This window comes from Lactuca virosa, chromosome 3, assembly GCF_052849685.1.
Source record: "Lactuca virosa cultivar CGN04683 chromosome 3, Lactuca_virosa_CGN04683_v6, whole genome shotgun sequence".
Taxonomy (NCBI): Eukaryota; Viridiplantae; Streptophyta; class Magnoliopsida; order Asterales; family Asteraceae; genus Lactuca; species Lactuca virosa.
Window position 1 is genome coordinate 32,262,001 of NC_136428.1, and position 20,757 is coordinate 32,282,757.

Here is a 20,757-nt window from a genome sequence, read left to right on the forward strand (position 1 = left end):
TATAATTATTGTATGAACAATCAAATTCTATAAAAGGAAATATAGAACGAAAAAGGATATATTGCATAAAAGTTTGGTTGGATGTGGGTCATGGGTATGTGTAGGTAACTAAAGTCAGTACTCAGTTGTCACGTTAACTGGGGTTGGATACGATGGATCTAAGTAGCCACTTAGCTTTTTCCACATGAACCATATAGTAAGTTCTTTTTTATAAATATACTTTTCGATAATTACTATTAAACTAGTGATATTGAGTTTAATGTATTATACGTTAAATGAAGGAAAACTTGTCGATAATAAATAAACATGCAACAACAATAAAAATAGATAGCATTCAACAAAAGAGCGAAAAGCGAATTGTGTCATAGCTTAGGGTGGAGACCGCATATTAGTTCAATTTTTGATTTGAGAGTTTTGGTTGTCTTTGGTGACTAATGCCGACGTCAAGTGTGTCGCAGAACAAACTTTCACTCACAGTAAAATCCATCATTAATCTGTGTGGTTTGTTGTGGCTATTTTTTAATGACGAAATTACCAACATTCCAATTCAGTCACGAAACTGTCGCTAATATTTTTGATAAAAATTTACTTTTTACCAACTTTGAAAACAAAGCTAAACAATAAAAAGACAACCAAATTGCAATGAGTACTGACAATTAAACTTTAATTAGCGATGAAATTCAACCGATCACGTCAACTACGGACTATGAATCGAGTGAACCGAATATTAATTTACATACATGCCTTGATAGACTGTGGCCCTTATAAAATTTTGCGGTTTTGAAAAAAAAAATACATGCAGACATTGCTAATTTAACTTTTAAAATAAAATATACAATCATCGAAAGTTCTAGAAACATAAATGTAAGAACAGTGACGGATCCAGAAAGAAAAAATTAGGGGTAGCACAAATTCTTTAGGGGTTGAACTACTAGAAAAAAATTTGTTTCCAATAGAAGTTTCCATTACAAAATCGTCACTAAACCGGTGAATTTACGCTAATTTTAAAATTATCAGACTTTGTGATGGATTGCGGTCGGATTAGTGACGGATTTTCGAAAAAAAAAACACGAAATTTACGTTTGACGGGAAATTGGAGGGGTAGCCCGGGATACCCCGGGCTACATAGTAGCTCCGCCCATAGTAAGAAACCCTAATACAAAAATCTAGAAACATAAAACTTGATGGACGTTCCTACATCGCTTCGAGGGCTAAATGGCTAAAACTTGGGCTGCCTAAAATGAATTTCCTCTTAAGATCAGTCATAAGTACCCGGAGATGGATTCCAATCTCTTCACATTCTTTTTTGTGGTGTTCTTCGATTTCTTTTTGACGACCTTCCGTTCCTTCATGTCAATCTTACATTTCCCATTCAAAACACACTTTCGTTTCCTCCCTTTGTATCCTCTTCTGCTAAACTCTGATCTACAACTCTCGCACCTACAAAAAAGTTAAAATGAACCTAATACTAAAAGCAGAATAGCAACATATTTTACCAAACAATATATATATATATATATATATATATATATATATATATATATATATATATATATATATATATATATATATATATATAGAGAGAGAGAGGTAAGTTCAATTGAGAAAATAAAAAAGGTTGAGAATGGGGGAATCATTCTCAGCCAATCATTTATCTAACATGTTCAAATTAAAAAAAATACGCGTGTCCATTTTCATTAAGGGTATCTTTGTAAATTAGCAACTTTTTTACATAGAACTTACTTGTTCATTGTTATCAGTTTCCAATTTGATGATATCTTTAGCTCGTTTGAATCGGATATGAGGAATTCATTATCAAGATTATTTTCTTTATATAACTCGTTAGCAATTATACGTATTCATTCTATTAATTGTGAAGTTTCGCATCTGTGTTTCAGTTTTCTACTTCGTATTCAGTTTCCGATTTGATCAGGTATGTATATCGTTTGAATCGGATAGATCGGAGTTCATTATCAAGATTATTGCTTTTTATAATTTGTTTGGAATTACGCTTATTATCTTCGTTTTGGAGTTGTTTCATCGGAGTTCATTATCAAGATTATCAAGTTTCGAATATGTATTGGAGTTATTTCATCGGATTTTTGTTAAGTAGTTTGAGATATTTATTTCAAATCGGAGCTGATTTAATTTTTAATCGGATATATCGTTGTAGTTTTTACGCTCTGTACTGAGAGAGATTGCTTAATTACATCATCTGATCATATATGATTTAAGTTTCTTTCAGATATTTTGTACGTTGAGGTGAGATATATTCAAAATTAACCAGGTTTTCATCTTTACGACTTTTTTTGTGAGATATATTCGATATATTCGATATTAAGATTGTTTTTGTTTATTTATATAGATCATTTGGTGTATTATGTCGAATTCTAATGTTATTGATGGTGATTTGTATTCTTCTATGAGTGAGAGTGAAGAAGAAGATGTTGAGAACTCATTTTTTGAAGGTATCAGTTATTGAATTATTTTGTTGTTTTTAATTTTGTTGATTATCATTTATTTACATATGAATATGTTAATATGAATAAATTGTTGTCTTATTCATATATGAATAAACGTGTGATAATTGTAATTTCGAATTTATTATTTTTTTCGTTTTATTCATATATGAATAAGTTATGTTTTATTTTATATATTTTGAATCCTCATGTATTTTATGTATTCATATATGAATGTTTTATTCATATATGAATGTTTTTTGTTTTATTTATATGAGTTTCATGTATTCATATATATTATTGTTTTATTCATGCATTATTATTTTAGGTGGTGAATCTTCAAGTTCAGTACATGATGCGCAATATTGTGATGATATAATTGGAGAACATGTCTATAAGCCAGATGTACCTGTTCAACTTATTCCATTTAAGGGTTTAATCTTCAAATCATTAAAGTTGGCTATCAAAATGTATTCTGAGTATGCTGAAATTGGTGGTTTTGATGTTAGACTGAGCACACAGTCAAGGTTTGATAACAAGATTATAAAGAAGAAACATGTTATATGTAATCGTGGTGGTAAACAGAAAAAGAAATCTTGTGACACATTAGGTACAAGTGGTGTTAGGAGGAAACGAAATTCAAATTCAAGAGCTATTGGTTGTCAAGCAAAGATTATATTTGAATCTGTGTATGGAACTCCAGATTATAAAGTTTTTCAGTTTGATGAACTTCACAACCATCCACTTGAGAAGAGAAGCGATTTAAAAAAAAGCGAGACAAATGTCATATTCAGAAAAAGAGTTTATTGTGCGTGCTTCCACATCAAAAATAGGTCCAACTATGGCTCATAAGTTGAGGGCAAGTTTGAGAGGTGGGTATGAGTTTGTAAAGCCCAAAGTAGTTGACTATAAAAATTTAAGGAGAGATATCAAAAGGGTTATTGTTTATAAAGATGCTCAAATGATAGTAAACACAATGAATGACCGTCGAGCTCACTATCCAAATTACTCATTTGAGTTTAATTGTCAAGATGATGTTTTGGACTGTATGTTTTGGGCTGATAAAATGGAGAAGGCATATTATGCTGAATTTGGAGATGTTATCTCGTTTGATGCGACTTTCCGAACAAACAAGTAAGTTATTTTATCTACTTTTGTTTATAGCTTATTCATATATGAATATTTTTATATTCACTTATTAATACATCAAAAATTGACTTTAATGAACATTTTTTGTGTGTTAGGTATCGAATGGTTTTTGTTCCGTTTACTGCTATTGACCATCATAAAAAATCGGTTACTGTTGGATCTGGGTTGCTAAGCAATGAAAGCATTGAGTCTTACTCTTGGTTGCTTAAAGCATTTCTTAAAACTCATGGGAAAGAACCAACACTTGTTTTAACCGATCAAGATGTTGCAATAAAACAAGCTGTTGAGAATGTGTTTCGTAATTCAAAGCACCGATTATGTATGTGGCATATAATGAAAAAGTTGAAAAAAAAGGTATTATTTTAATATATTTCAAATATATTACTTATTAGTATATTCATTTATGAATATTGATTGTTATTTTACTTATTATTATTTATTCATTTATGAATATTTTTGTTTTAATACAGATATCAGATGATTTATTTACGAACACAGACTTTAGAAAAAGGTTTTTGAAGCTTGTTTGGGACATTAATATGAAACCTGATGTTTTTGAGGTGAAGTGGGGTTTGCTTATGAAGGAATTCAATCTTGAAGACACAAGATGGTTTAAAGACATGTTTACAATACGTGATTCATGGATACCTGGATATTTTAGTGATATTCCAATGTGTGGTTTGATGAAGACTACATCGAGGTCAGAGAGTATGAATTCATTCTTTAATACATACTCAGAAAGTGGGAACTTACTTTTGAATTTCATGATGAATTACGACACTGCCATTCAAAAGCAAAGGAATACTCAACGAGAGCTTGATAAGGCATCAAAGAAAGCATCATATAAAATGCAAACACCTCGAGAAATAGAACTGCAAGCATCAAAGGTTTATACAAGTACATTATTTTTTGAGGTGCAAAAAGAAATATATAAAGCATGTTTTTGCTGTACATACTCATATGTTGGTATTGAAGATGGTTGGGAAGTTTACATTGTGCAGCACAACAACAGTAAAAGTGATTTTAAAAATGAATTTAAGGTAATTTTACTAGTTTTTTATGAAAAATGTAATAATATTCATATATGAATATGAGAATATTCATATATGAATATCAATATTCATATATGAATATCAATATTCATATATGAATATATGAATATTATATGAATATATGAATATATGAGTGTTGATATGAGTATTCTTATATGAATGTAAATGTGTAAATTTTGTTTTTGTATCAGGTTGAAATAAAAGCTGAAGAGAAAGAAATAAATTGCAGTTGTGAACATTTTAAGCGTATGGGTGTTTTATGCAGACATGCTTTTACAATAATGATGAGATGTGGTGTTAAAGAAATTCCTGAAAGGTACATTTTGAAGAGATGGAGAAAGGATGTGATATCAAGAAATTATCGTTTTAGTTCTGTTCAATCCGATTCAGGTGATTGTGAGAATGTAAAGCTAGTCAATGATTCATATTATAGTTTTAAATCATGTTTGGATATTGTAAGAGATGACAAAAAGAGATTGGCTTTGTTTGCTGAGAAACAACAAATGTTGTTGAAGGAATTTGAGATTGATTATATTTCTCCTGGATTGAAAAGCAAGACAGATGGTGAAGTCGTATGCAAGCTTTTGGGTGTTACTATTCCTATTCCAGAAGAGATTAATATTCATGTTCATGAAGTTCAAAGCAATAAAGGTTCTGGAATCAAGAAAAGAATTCCAAGTGCAGGTTAAGTAGCATATGAAAATTCTAAAAAAGAACATAGAATGTGTTCAGGATGTGGAAAACGAGTTCCACACAATTTACGTACTTGTCCAGAAAGAGTTGGAGCTGCTAAATCAGCAAAAGACAGTTAGGGATTTTTTAGTTTTTTTTTTAATGTTTTTTGGTTTTATTCATTTATAAATATATGCAGATAAAAACAATAAACAATAATATTCATGTATGAATAATACACATTTATATTGATATGGTAAATTGATATGTTGATATTTGTTTTTTAAATTACTATAAAATAAGTTATACTGATATTGTAAATTATTCATAAATGAATACAAATATGTGAAATTTGTTATAATAATAAATAAGTAATATTCATATCTGAACTTTTTTATGTTAATATCTGAACTTTGTTATACTAACATATTACTTTGAACTTATTCATAAATGAATATATCATATTCGTATTCATTTATGAATAAATAAAAATAAAGTTTGAAAATATTTGAATATAAAAAAATGACATAAATAAGCAAACTTGTTTCTACTAATAAGTTAGTTATATTCATATCTGAAATTTGTTATATTCATATATGAACTTTGTTATACTGACATATTACTCCTAATTTAATCATAAATGAATATATCATATTCGTATTCATTTATGAATAAACATAAATAAACTATGAAAATATTTAAATATAAAAAACTGACAGAAATAAGCGAAGTTGTTTCTATTACATAATCATTCAACACAAGATAATAAAAGCTGTTCATAAGCATTTCACAAAATATTAAAACGATGTTCAATAACATTTAACAAACCATTTAAAACTTGTTTCGCAGAATCATCTTACATGTACTTCAAATCCATTCATCTTCAACACAAACTGTTCTATAGCATCACACTTCAACATTCTTTCATCATCACAAGCAATCATCAATATTCTTTTAATCTTTTTTGAATTGTTTGCATAGCCTTGTATGTATGATCAATACGCACTTTGAATTCAACTTTTTGATATTTTTCAGCTAGATCCAACACCTTAGCCTTCAACATGTTAATTTCAGAAGTTAGCATTATGTGTGCATATCTTTTCCTGAGCTTCTCTAAAGTAGTTTGTTGAAGTGCACTTTCTTTATGAAGACCTGGTTTCCACTTTGAGAGTGGTTGTCCCATATAGGTCTCCATATGTCTCATTGCAAAGACCCCACAATCAACTTTGTTTTTAACTGTTCTCCATGACATTTCAACTCGTTGGGGTTTGATACTTTCTTTTGAGATTGCATTTGCTCTTGGATGGTTTATTTCTTTAAAGTATCTCACAAACAAATTTTTCTGATCATTAAATAAAATAAAAGTTAGATATGTAATAAATTGGTTCTTTTATGTTGTTGTGAATTGGGTACATACCAAAGGTTTCAATATTACTCCGTATTTCCCTTCATAATCCCCTCAACTGCACTATTGTCTAGAATTTCAATTGATGGTTTCTTTAAGTTGAAGACAATCACAAAAATGTGAGCACTTCTAACAACTGGAAAGAATACCTGTTTTTATGTATATAATGGTAAGTATTTTGTTGATAAAATATATATAAAAAAACAACTTTAATTAACATACCATGTCAATATCTTTTATGTTCAAGATTTTTTTGTACCCCTTGGTACTGTCATGAAAGTTCTCCTTGAATTTTTCATACTTTCTTTCATCAGACAATGTTGAAGTTAGATAAGCAGTCTGTAACCAATATAATCATATGTGAATTTCAGTTGCATATATATAATTATGTTAAAGAATACATCATATTTGTATAATCATATGTGAATTTCAGCTAGAAAAAAATATAATATTCATAAATGAATACATCATATTGGTGTATTCATTTATCAATAAGGAAGGAATTAAGGTTAGAACATAAACTTACAGAAACTCCAACTTTCAAGAAGAGTCTGTATGGTGAATTTCCAAAATCCCTTTCCAGTTCTTGGTGGTTGAGTAAATCAGCCCAAGTGTCTAAAACTTCTCCAAAAATCTTTGTGTTTGCATATAGACTTTCAATAACTGCTCTTTCTGTTATCTGACCATATTTTGTGTGGACAACCACATCTCTGCAAATATATAATCAAAATGTCATAGATTATTATCTATATAATAATCATATATGAATGTATATAAAATAAAGTTACTTACGATGTATTGCCTTGTAAGTTGAACAACCATTCTCAGACAATACTCTCCTGATGTGTCAGTTTGGGTTTTGTGTCTGTTATTCTGCATTTGAAAGGTGATTTGAAAGCATCAGCAAGCTTCTTCTCTCTTGGTTGATCCAGATCATGCTTTGATGGTCCTACTTCAGTAGGAATTGATACAGAGATTGAATTTGGATTAAGAACATTTTTCTTTGCTAATCTGATAACAACCTTCTGATGGTCGTCTTTGATTTGTTTCTTTGTAAGTGGTTTTTTTGGTGAAGATTCATTAGATTTTTTACTTGAAGTTTGATCTGAATCTTGACTGAGACCTAGACTAAAGCTTGGATGAGTATCTGCATGCCAGGAGATTTATCATATAAATAGTTGTAAGTTAATTATAATATTTGAGTTTATATTTTGAAATGTTTATCCAAATTGTTACCTCATTTATTTCCTTTTGTCTTGTCAGCTTTTTCTCCTTTCTTGTTTACATTTTCTGACTTTTTCTTTCCTGAAAGATAAAGAACTTTGATTAAGTAATTCATATGTGAATAAGTAATGTATTCATTTATGAATAAGTAATGCATATCATTATTTATGAATAAGAAATATTAAAATTTTATTTTTTTGTATATTGCGTTATTTATTTGTGAATAATAAAACTTATTATATTCATTTATTAGTGATTCAACTATTTACTTTTATCTTCTGCATTTCCTTTCTCAGTTTTTGTATGTTTATCTTCACCTCCATCTTTCGTGTTCTTAGCTTCTGTTCCTCATTTATTTCTATCTTCAGAGTTTTCCTTGCCTGAAACATATACATCATATATGAATATTTTTTATTTTTTATTCATTTATATAGTGTATTATTCACTTATGAATAAACAATGTTATTAAAAAATCAATATAAATATTGTAATATATTTTAAATCATTCATTTACATGTTTCATCTCCCTTTGTTTTTTCAACTTTTGTTCCTTGTTCATGTACACCTTCTGATTTTTCATTTTCTACAAGAGTATTAGTTTTACCTGTACTCATTGGTGACCCTGGTCAAAATTTAATAAACAAAATTGTTATTGTGTATTAATATTTTTATATATTTTTTTAAAATAAAAGTAAGACAAAATTTACCTATATCAATATTATCGAAAATAGTTTTCATTTCAGGGTGATTCCAGATTTCATCTTCTTGACTATTTAAACTTGAAATTCCAAATCCAAGGACATTGTCCACAATGTTGTCAACAACTTTATCCAACAAATTTTCATTTTCAGTTTGTTGAATAGTCTCTTCATGATTATTTGTTTCTTCATTATCATCAACTTTTTTCTCTTCATCATTGTCATTTTGATTGTTCTTTCCATCTTTCTCTTTTACTTCAGTTTCACCTTCTTTTTTATTATTATCTTCATCATTCTTTATTCTTTCATTCTCTGCTTCATTTGAATCAAGCAAATAATCTTCTTCTGGTTGACTTCCATCATTATCATTGTTTTCTTCACCATTTCCCTCTTTATCTTCATTTTCTTTTTGATCATTTGTTTTTTGACAGATTATTGGTGTCAAATTGATTCCTTCAAATCCAGTTTGATTACTTGGAAATTCAAAAATAGTTGTGCCTTCTGTTTTTTCTTCACCAATTATATTTGTCATCTTTTCTTCGAAAATCCTAAAACTTTCCTTTTCAGGGAACTTTGTTATCGCATCATTGAGCTTTGAATTCAGCTTTTCCTTCATCCTCTCGAAACTATTAAGCATTTTAGATATTTTTTATTCATATGCCTATGTAATAAAAAGAAGTATGATTAGAATTTAATGTAATCATATATTATTAACATGTTCAAACTAATTACCTCAACATAATGATCTTCATCTTTATCAGAATCACTGTCTTCTAGATATGTATCTCCTTCATCTTGTTCATTAACAAATTCTTCGTTTAATTATCCAAGTCCAAATCTACCTTTTTCTTGTTCAAATGTCTCTCGATATATAATCTTCTCTGAACTCCAATAACAAATTGTTGGACGTTTACGTGTTACTGTTAAAGCTTCTGAGTGGATGTTATCAGCATAGAACAACTGCACATAAATGATAACTAATTGATATTCATATATGAACAAGTAATATTATTTTTTACTTATTCATATATGAATAAGTAATGTAAAGCATTACGTGTGAACAAATATATTTTTCTTATTCATATATGAATATTTGCTATTAGTTTATGAATAATCAATATTATTAAAAATTGAGTATAAACATTATAATAACTTACCACCAAGAAAGCTGAAGGTCCAACAAAGAAGCTGGTATCTGAGTATGGTATGTATGAGTTTTTTGTTCTGACAAGACAGTCCAAAACATAGCTGCACCAGTCTATGTTGCTGATATCTGTTTTTCTTGAAATATAACTCAAGGGAAACAGGTTGCATCTTCCCATTAATGTTGACTCGCAAAACGTGTTGACAAAAAGAACTAAGAAGTTCAATTTGAAATTGAAATCAGCTTGTGTGGTAGAAACAATAACATTTTTTATTGCACTCAGTCGGATGATTGAATCTTTTTTAAATTGTTGCTTCCATTCATCATAACTTGTATCATCCTTAGGCCATTGATCCACTTGTGTAAGTTTGGTTCCACCAATTGGTATGCCCAACATGTCATGAACAGACTCTGCTGTTACTTTCAGTTCCTTTCCTTCAATATCTATCACCATTCTCTCAGAATCAAATTTTTGAAGAACATAAAATCCCAGCTTCAGTGGTATATCTGTGATTTTCATTTTTAACAAAGCTCCAAAACCCATAGATCTTACAGATTCTTTTTGTTCTTTGCTCATCCCAAGGATTATAGATAGTAATGCCTCTGGTGAACATCTGTTTTTCATTGAGTAAAATTCTTTTACCATTGGTTTTTTTTGTCTTTTTTGATTGGTGACTCCTTTTTTGTTTGCCTTCTTCGATGGATGACTACTTTCAAAATCAGAGTCTGAATCTTGTAGTTGTTGTTTTTCAGGAGTTTTCCTTTTTGATGGACTTTTTCTGCTTTGATGCTTTATTTTCTTTGGTACTTTTGTTTCTTTTTTATCTGGGAAATGAAAACATATAATATTTGAATAAGTTACTGATATATGAATATGATATATGCTCGTTGATTTATTAATATTTATTTATTACAAAAATATAACTAATATATACAATTTTATTCATATATTAATATATTAGATATGATAGGAATTGTGTACCTTTCGCATTTTTCCTCTTCAAATTTGTTTCTATCATAGTTGTGGGGTCTTTATCAGAAATACAAATCTTCTTACCTTCATGAAAGAGTGAGTAGAAGATAAATAATTTTGAAATACATTTTACAAAGAAAATATATTATATTCATAAATGAATATAGAATATTCATTTATAAGATATGATATGTATTTTATACCTTTTTGATTTTTCTGCATTGATCTTGTTTCTCTCATTGTTGGTGAATCTTTATCGGAAATGTTACTGTTCTTACCTTCATTCAAAAGTAAGTAGAAGATAAATGAGTTTGATATTCACGAATAAATATTTGAATAAAACATATGTATTCATATTTTTTTATTCTCATATGAATATGTTTTGTTATATTCATATGTGAATAGAACATATATAAGTCATTCTTGTTGTATTCACATTTAAATAATGTATGTATGGCAGCAAGTTATGTTCTATTCATATGTGAATATAACATACATATTCACGAATGAATATTTGAATAAAACATATGTATTCATATTTTTTTATTCTCATATGAATATGTTTTGTTATATTGACATTTGAATAATGTATGTATGGCAGCAAGTTATGTTCAATTCATATGTGAATATAACATACATATTCACGAATGAATATTTGAATAAAACATATGTATTCATATTTTTTTATTCTCATATGAATATGTTTTGTTATATTCATATGTGAATAGAACATATATAAGTCATTCTTGTTGTATTCATATTTGAATAATGTATGTATGGCAGCAAGTTATGTTCTATTCATATGTGAATATAACATACATATTCACGAATGAATATTTGAATAAAACATATGTATTCATTTTTTTTATTCTCATATGAATATGTTTTGTTATATTCATATATGAATAGAACATATATAAGTCATTCTTGTTGTATTCACATTTGAATAATGTATGTATGGCAGCAAGTTATGTTCTATTCATATATGAATATAACATACATATTCACGAATGAATATTTGAATAAAACATATGTATTCATATTTTTTTATTCTCATATGAATATGTTTTGTTATATTCACATTTGAATAATGTATGTATGGCAACAAGTTATGTTCTATTCATATGTGAATATAACATACATATTCACGAATGAATATTTGAATAAAACATATGTATTCATATTTTTTTATTCTCATATGAATATGTTTTGTTATATTCATATGTGAATAGAACATATAGAAGTAATTCTTGTTGTATTCACATTTGAATAATGTATGTATGGCAGCAAGTTATGTTCTATTCATATGTGAATATAACATACATATTCACGAATGAATATTTGAATAAAACATATGTATTCATATTTTTTTATTCTCATATGAATATGTTTTGTTATATTCACATTTGAATAATGTATGTATGACAGCAAGTTATGTTCTATTCATATGTGAATATAACATACATATTCACGAATGAATATTTGAATAAAACATATGTATTCATATTTTTTTATTCTCATATGAATATGTTTTGTTATATTCATATATGAATAGAACATATATAAGTCATTCTTGTTGTATTCAAATTTGAATAATGTATGTATGGCAGCAAGTTATGTTCTATTCATATATGAATATAACATACATATTCACGAATGAATATTTGAATAAAACATATGTATTCATATCTTTTTACTCTCATATGAATATGTTTTGTTATATTCATATGTGAATAGAACATATATAAGTCATTCTTGTTGTATTCATATTTGAATAATGTATGTATGACAACAAGTTATGTTCTATTCATATATGAATATACCATACATATTCACATTTGAATATTAGTTTTGCTTGTGTTCAGAAGTAAACAAAACATATTTTATTTACCTTTTTGATTTGTTCTTGTTTTTCGTTTATATGTTTTCTTCACTGTTGGTGTTGTTTCTGTAAGGGTAAGTAGTTAATATTAGGAAAACATAAGCGAAATGTGAAGTAACTTTTGTATTTTGACAGAATAGTTTTGAATAAAGATGAAAAATGAAGAGATGATGTAAAATCATTTATATATCAAGTAATAATGGATGATTCTTACAAAAATTTCAAGTAAATAAAGTAATAACGAAGGAGGGTTACGAGAATGAACGAGTATCATAAAAAATTGAAGTAAACAACCTTTTTTGAAGAATGAACAGGGTGAAAACAATGTTTTTAGTTCTAAATCAACTAATAATTATCGAAGATTACGAGAAATTTCAAGTAATCAAGTGATAATTTTAGAAATGATTTGAAATCGTTAAAAACTCGAGAAAAAACGCCGATGGTTACCTTTCATTGTCAAGAGTGAGGAAATGGTCTCGTTCATGTTTTCATCGGAAGACATTTTTCTTCGTTTATGTTATTTGATGCTTCTGCAAATGGTTTTCTTCTTATCGAATATTCTGCAAATGGTTTTCGTGTTATGGTGTATCGAAGAGGGAAATGGTGCTTTTCTGTCGAGATTTGACGTGTTATCAAATTACTCAAGTGCCCTGACGGTTTAATGTTTTTGGATTATTTACAAATTTGCCACCGCTCATTAATGTATTTGGATTATTTACAAGTTTGCCACCGTGCGTTTTTTAAGCTCATTAAATGATTGGCTGAGAATGGTTCCCCCATTCTATATATATAGAGGATGGTTCAATTGAGAAAAAAAAGGTTGAGAATGGGGGAATCATTCTCAGCCAATCATTTAATGAGCACCTTAACATAAAATACATGGTGGCAAACTTGTATATATGATATGATATCCTTCAATCACAGATACGTAACTGTGGATAATTTGATAACAATTCAAATTCATTACTACTCGATTGTTCATCATCCAAATTTCTTCTCCAACCTTCAACGATCATCTAAATTTCTTCAATTAAATCCTCGATCAACATCATCCAGTGTTAATCAATCATCCATCTTCGTCAAAAACACGTTCATCAACGTCATTCAACAGTACACAAAAAAATTTCGTTTTTGGTTCTTTCAATCCAACCTTCAATTTTGCTTGAATACGAGCATATCTTCAACATCTACGATTAATTATACTTCCAGTATCATTAGATCAACATCATCGATAATCAACAACAGTTTTACTTCATATCATTCATTCAACATCGATCATCAAACAAAACTTCGAAATTAAGGTTAGAAAAACATCAAATCATTTTTTTTTTGAAAAATTTCATATAATTCTCTATCAATCTACTATTTTGTAAGTTTTAAATAGTCAAAGTATCATGTTTTTAGCATTTTTAAAAAAGCTTACTTGTATGCACTCCAACTGTTTGATGAAATGCATAAACTAAATTACCACGTTATATTCACATATGAATATGTTTTCGCACCTTAATCAGTATATGATTATTAAAACACAAAACAAATATACAATTTTATATGTTATTCATATGTGAATAACATATAAAAATTATATATATTTGTGAATATACCTTGTAATATTCATATGTTAATATCCTGTATAATATTCATATGTGAATAAACTGTGTAATATTCACATATGAATATACCATCTAATATTCATAAGTGAATATATCATCTAATACTTACAAGTGAAAATACTATGTAATATTCACAAGTGAATGCATCGTTTAATATTTAAATATGAATATATTGTATCATATTCACAAGTGTATATACTATATATTATTCATATGTGAATATACCGTGTAATATTCATGAATTAATATACCATGCAATATTTAGATGTGACTAGAATATGTAATATTCACAAGTAAATATATCATATAATATTCACATGTGAATCTACCATATAATATTCATATGTGAATATACTATGTAATATTCATTTGTGAATATACCATGTAATATCACATGTAAATATACAATATAAACAATATATATCATATAATATTCACATATGATTATACATTCATGTGTAAATATACCATGTGATAATTAGAATGTGATAAATCGCTATTATTATGAACTAAAAGTATATCTTTAACATTTTTTATGTGTATTCACATGTTTTTCAGGTATCGTTATAACTCAATAAAAGAATAACATTTCAATCAATGGTTTGTTCATATCCTGGTGGTTGACGATTGGTTGACGTAATTGAGAAGATATCATTGACGGAGACAATATGTTTTTATATTCACATGTAAATGTTATACAATTTAATATATTCTTTATTTTGATCGTGTTAAATTCAAATGCAAATAATATTCATTAACCAATACAATGTTGTTTGTCTTAGTATAATGTTGATTTTACATGTAAAATAATATTGTTACAATATACAAAAAAAAAAAAAAAACTATTCACAAACCAATTCTTATAGTGTATTATTTATTTTTATATATAAAGGTTGTATTCACAAAATAAATAAATATACATGTATAGTTTATTCACATAAATACAAATAACATATTACAATGATGTTTTTACTAGTGGGATGAAAGTTAGTAACATCATCAGTAAATATGTCGTAATGATTTCTAAACTTTATTCATATATGAATAAATAGCATGTCATGATGATGTCATCACTAGTAGGAATGAAAATTTAGTGACATCATCAAAACAATTTGCCGCAATGAAGTTTAGTCTCCGAATTGGACGAAATTCGCATATTTGATGTAAAATGGTGCGATGTACAAAACTCACCGCTTCGCCGTGACGTACGGTGTTTTTCGGCCATTCGGGACTATTTAGGGCCTCAAAATGACGTTTTTCTATTTTTATAATTTTCCGAAAAAAAAGTTATCATTTATTCACAAATGAATACAACATTAATAAAAATATATATGCTTATATAATTATTTTATTAACCTAAAAAGATTAGTTGTATGTGAATAAATATATATTCTTATCAAATACATTTTTTATCTTTAATTTTATATATTTTGTAGTCCTCGGTTTTATTGACAGTTTTATTCATTTGTGAATAATACATATATATTCACATTTGATTATTATTATATATATATATATATATATATATATATATATATATATATATATATATATTCATTTGTGAATATTACATATGTTCACGCTGATATAATTCTTATATGTTATTCACATATGAATTACAAACTTACTTAGGACCTCAAAACAATGTTTTTTTTTTCGAAAAAAATACATTATCATTTATGAATATTACCTGTATTCATTTGTGAATATTACATGTATTCGCATGTGAAAATAATTTTTATATGTTATTCACAGATGAATTACATAGTTAGTCTGTATTTTTAAAAGAGATACATTGATTCTCGTGTAAATGCATATTCACTTGTGAATATTATGTGATATATTTAGTTTATGCATTTCATCGAACAGTTGGCGTGCAAATAAATTAACTTATATAATTATGGTGAAAAATTAACAATTGAAGCTAATAATTACAACACAAATCAAATCCTATAAATTTGATCAATAATCAGTAGGTTTAGATCAAATATTGTGAAAATTTTTATGAAAAACGAAGTTTTTCTAGCCTGAAAAGCGATTTTAAAAAAAAAATCTTCAAATATATGGTTCTGTTGATGCATTTTCAATTGCTATCTGTTTTTTGATATTGGTAAAGGTTCGATTGATGAAGTTTCGATGACTGCTGATCGTAAAATGATGTGACATCGATAAATATGGATTATGTTTATCGATTTTGCTTGACATCAATGAAACTGGACAAGATTAAATCACGACTTACACTTAATAGTACGAATAAATGTTTTTGATGATGAATCACAACATTTTGATGAAATAACGAAGATATTTGATGAAGAATTGATGTTTTATGAAGTGTCGATGTTTTTTGATGATGAACAGGTGACGTTGATGTTTTTTTGATGAAGAACAGATGACGTTGATGAATAACCGATGATGTTGATGGAGAAGATATGATGTTGATGAAGAACAGAGGAACGATCCAGATGAAAGCATAACAGATGTTGTTGATGAAGAACGAATGAACGATTCAGAAAAACAACGTGTCTTTAATGACTTAATCTAAATGTGTTTTACATATATAAAAATGATTGGCTGAGAATGATTCCCCCATTTTCAACCTTTTATTTTTTCTCAATTGAACTTACCTCTATATATATATATATATATATATATATATATATATATATATATATATATATATATATATATATATATATATATATAAGTTCAACATTTATTGTACGGACGTATGGAGTGCTATTCTGTTAGAATGATAAACAAAATTTGTTGTTTGATAATGTGAAGGGTTTTTGTCATAAAGCCCTCAATTTTACATAAAATAGTTGGTTATGTCCCAAGTCCATTTTTTGGTGTGTTAAAACCTAAAGATACACGAAAATTGGTTCAATTTTACCCATTACCCGGCTATAGCAGGTAACCCAATTAAAGAAAAGCTGACTGGGCTCATGCATGCTGACGTGGATGCCACATCAGCTTCCATAATTAAATATTTCGATATTAAAAGAGAATGTGGATTAACATCTATTGTACGGACGTATCGAGTGCTATTAAACAAAATTTGTTGTTTGATAATGTGAAGGGTTTCTGTCTTAAAAGCCCTCAATTTTACATAAAATAGTTGGTTATGTCCCAAGTCCATTTTTGGTGCGTTAAAACCCAAAGATATAGGAAAATTGGTTCAATTTTACCCATTACCCGGCTATAGCAGGTAACCCAATTAAAGAGAAGTTGACTGATCTCATGCTGACGTGGATGCCACATCAGCTTCCATAATTAAATATTTCGATATTAAAAGAGAAAATGTAGTTGGGAAGGATCGAACTCGGGTAACCTCCCCAAGTTACAAAGTCTTTTACCACTAGACTAGTAAATGCGTTCTAAAACATTATATTTATTATCTAAAACGCCGGTATTATTATCATCATTATTATTATTAAAATTTTTCAGTGAACTTATACATACATTTTCGAATACGTTTTTAACTAAATATAAATATATGAACATAAATTTGTTTTCAAATGTATTTATATATATTTAAAATGATATTTATACTTTTAAAATCGTATTATTATTATTATTATTATTATTATTATTATTATTATTATTATTATTATTATTTATATAACGATATAAATATATTTTAAAGGTATAAATGTGTTATAATTTCTATTTTTGCTAGATCTTATTTGAGGCATTTATATATAAATGCGTTATTATTATTATTATATATAAAAATACATTTGTATGCGTCTTTATATGTATAATTACGTACAAAATTTTTATACCTTTAAAAATATATAAAAACACTTTGTAATGTATAAATAAGTTTTTATATATATATATATATATATATATATATATATATATATATATATATATATATATATCAAGGTTCTAAAAAGCTCGTCATGGCTCCGCCATGACGCGCTATGACTCCAAGGCTTGTATGTGCCGCCAAGCTTTACCAAAACGCCGCATTGACTCATATATGTGTATAAAAATGAATAATAGTAGAAAATACATATAAAAATATGAATTATATACAAAATTGCCGCCTTAAGTCACGACTTACAAACGACGTGACTCGCCAAGGCTCGGAAAAGCTTGAGGCTTGACATTGCCGCCAAGTCACGCCTTACGTTATTTAGAACCTTGATATATATATACATGTTTATACATATAAAAACATATCCTTTTACGAATTTATACATACTTATTTATACGTATAAAAAATATATCCTTTTATGTAGTTATACATTTTAAAAATGTACTTATACATTTTAAAAACATATTTATATATAAAAATAAAGTTTTTTTTTTACATATGAAGACGTTTTTTTACGTATTTGTATAAATATTTCTTTTATACATGTTTATGTGTAAAAATAATTCCATACATTATTCATATGTATAAAACATTATTTATATCTAAATATGTTTTAAAATGTATAAAATACATATTAAAATATATTTAAGAATGTATGTCTAAATTTATAAAATAAGAATTAATAATAATAATAATAATAATAATAATAATAATAATAATAATTATTATTATTATTATTATTATTATTTAATTTTTACAGAAAATTACATAATAAATATAATATGTTGTGAAGGTAAAACACAAAAGCTCCTTCAGCTTGGTTGTTGAAACGCTCCTTGCTTTCTCGAAGACTGGAGTTCGAATCTCCCTCGCTCCCGTTTCAAGCTCGTCGCCTTTTTCTTTTCTTTGATGGAAGTAGTGCTGACTTGGAGCCACGTCAGCTTCGAACTCCTCAAATTCCATCCCAGTCAGCTAAGGTGATCGAGTTTAGAAGGTCAAATTCGGCCAGTGGGCAAAAATGAACCAACTTTTCGGTATCTTAGGGTTTTGAAACACCAAAAAACGGACTTGAGACATAACCAACTATTTTGTGTAAAATTGAGGGCTTTTATAGCAAAAACCTATTGTTATTAATTATCACACATTCTCACATGTTAAACCGTATATAAGGTTATTATAGATTTTTTTATTTTGATTCTGTCAGAATGTTATTAAAATGTTTATTGAGTCGTATTCTATAAGAATGAAAATGAGTGAAAAACGATGTGTGAGAACAAAAATGAATAAGAATTAGTGAGAATACATGAAAATAACAATAGTTGTGTGAGGTTGAACACATTTACATTACTAACAACCTATTCTCTTAGTAATTCTCATAGAATAACATTGTCCACACGTCTACACAATAATCGTTCATCCACATTATAACTAACCATTTATATATATATATATATATATATATATATATATATATATATAAAATTAGAAATGTGAGAACAATTTTCACCACTAATCTCAATAAGAATAAATATATAAAACACAATTCTTAAATATGATACGAGCAAATGTACCTTACATCCATTGATTAAAATGGATGTTTAGAAGTGATATGATCAAATATAGTGAATGTCTATATATCAAATATAGTGAATGTCTATATATCAAACTGAAGTCTCGGTTTTTTAAGTATTTTCTTACTAATAGTTTTATATTATCTTTTATTTTAATTTATATCTGTGTCTATATATATATATATATATATATATATATATATAGCTAAATGTGAGTTGAGCATTTAGAACATTCTCATGGAGCATTTGGAACACTTAGATCTCAATGGATCACTTGAGTTTATGGAGCAAGTGACAAAGGAACAGATCAAGCGACAAAAGGAACAGATCTTCCAAAAGGAGGTTTTGAGCAACTTAGAGTGGTTTGGAGCAACATGGAGCACTTGGAACACTTAGAGCAACATGGAGCACTTGGAGCAACATGGAGCACTTGGAGTAACACGGAATATCATGTTGTGTCATGTAGAAGGAAGTTGTGTCATCCTTGGGGATGTTGCTCCAAGGTGATATTTAGCCAAGTGAAGATGTTAAGCCATGAAGATGTTGTTGCTCCACTAAGAATGGAATTTGCACCATGAAGATGATGTTGCTCCATCAAGAAGGGAAGTTGTGCCAAGGAGGATATGTTGCGTCGTCATGGACCATCTTGGTACACGATACACCATTTTGATTCCTTTGTTGTGCCATATTGATCCATGTATGCTTACATGATGATCATACTAAAAATATACACCATGTTATACCACCATGATGGATGTTGGACCATTAGTGTTCATGAAGCACCACATGTGCATCACGTACCTTCACTGTGGTCTAGGTGGCCCATCATGTGTGTTGCCGATGCTAATGGGTTGTATGACATGGAAGAATGTTCTAGAAGATGTTGCATGACAAAATATGATTGATAGTCACCATTCATGGGCCTATGGGCCAATGGGCTTGGCCTATTAGGGTTTTAGGTTTGATCCCTCAAGTATAAATATGGATGCATGCTAGGTCATTTTGTATCTTGAATTCTAGAGTGTTAGGCGAATCTCAGTGAAAATTATACTTGTAGCCTCTGTTTGAGATCTATGAAATAAATAATAC

The 20,757-nt window shown here is 28.0% G+C and overlaps 1 protein-coding gene across 1 annotated transcript; it reads left to right on the top strand.

The window, feature by feature from the left end:
* Positions 1 to 3,525: 3,525 nt before the first annotated feature.
* LOC145163397 (protein FAR-RED ELONGATED HYPOCOTYL 3-like) lies at positions 3,526 to 5,349 on the top strand. Its single transcript, XM_079082239.1, has 5 exons — positions 3,526 to 3,593; positions 3,704 to 3,962; positions 4,079 to 4,505; positions 4,584 to 4,648; positions 4,852 to 5,349. Exons 1-5 carry the CDS (start codon positions 3,526 to 3,528, stop codon positions 5,347 to 5,349), a joined length of 1,317 nt encoding a protein of 438 aa, XP_078938365.1.
* The last annotated feature ends 15,408 nt before the right edge of the window (positions 5,350 to 20,757 follow it).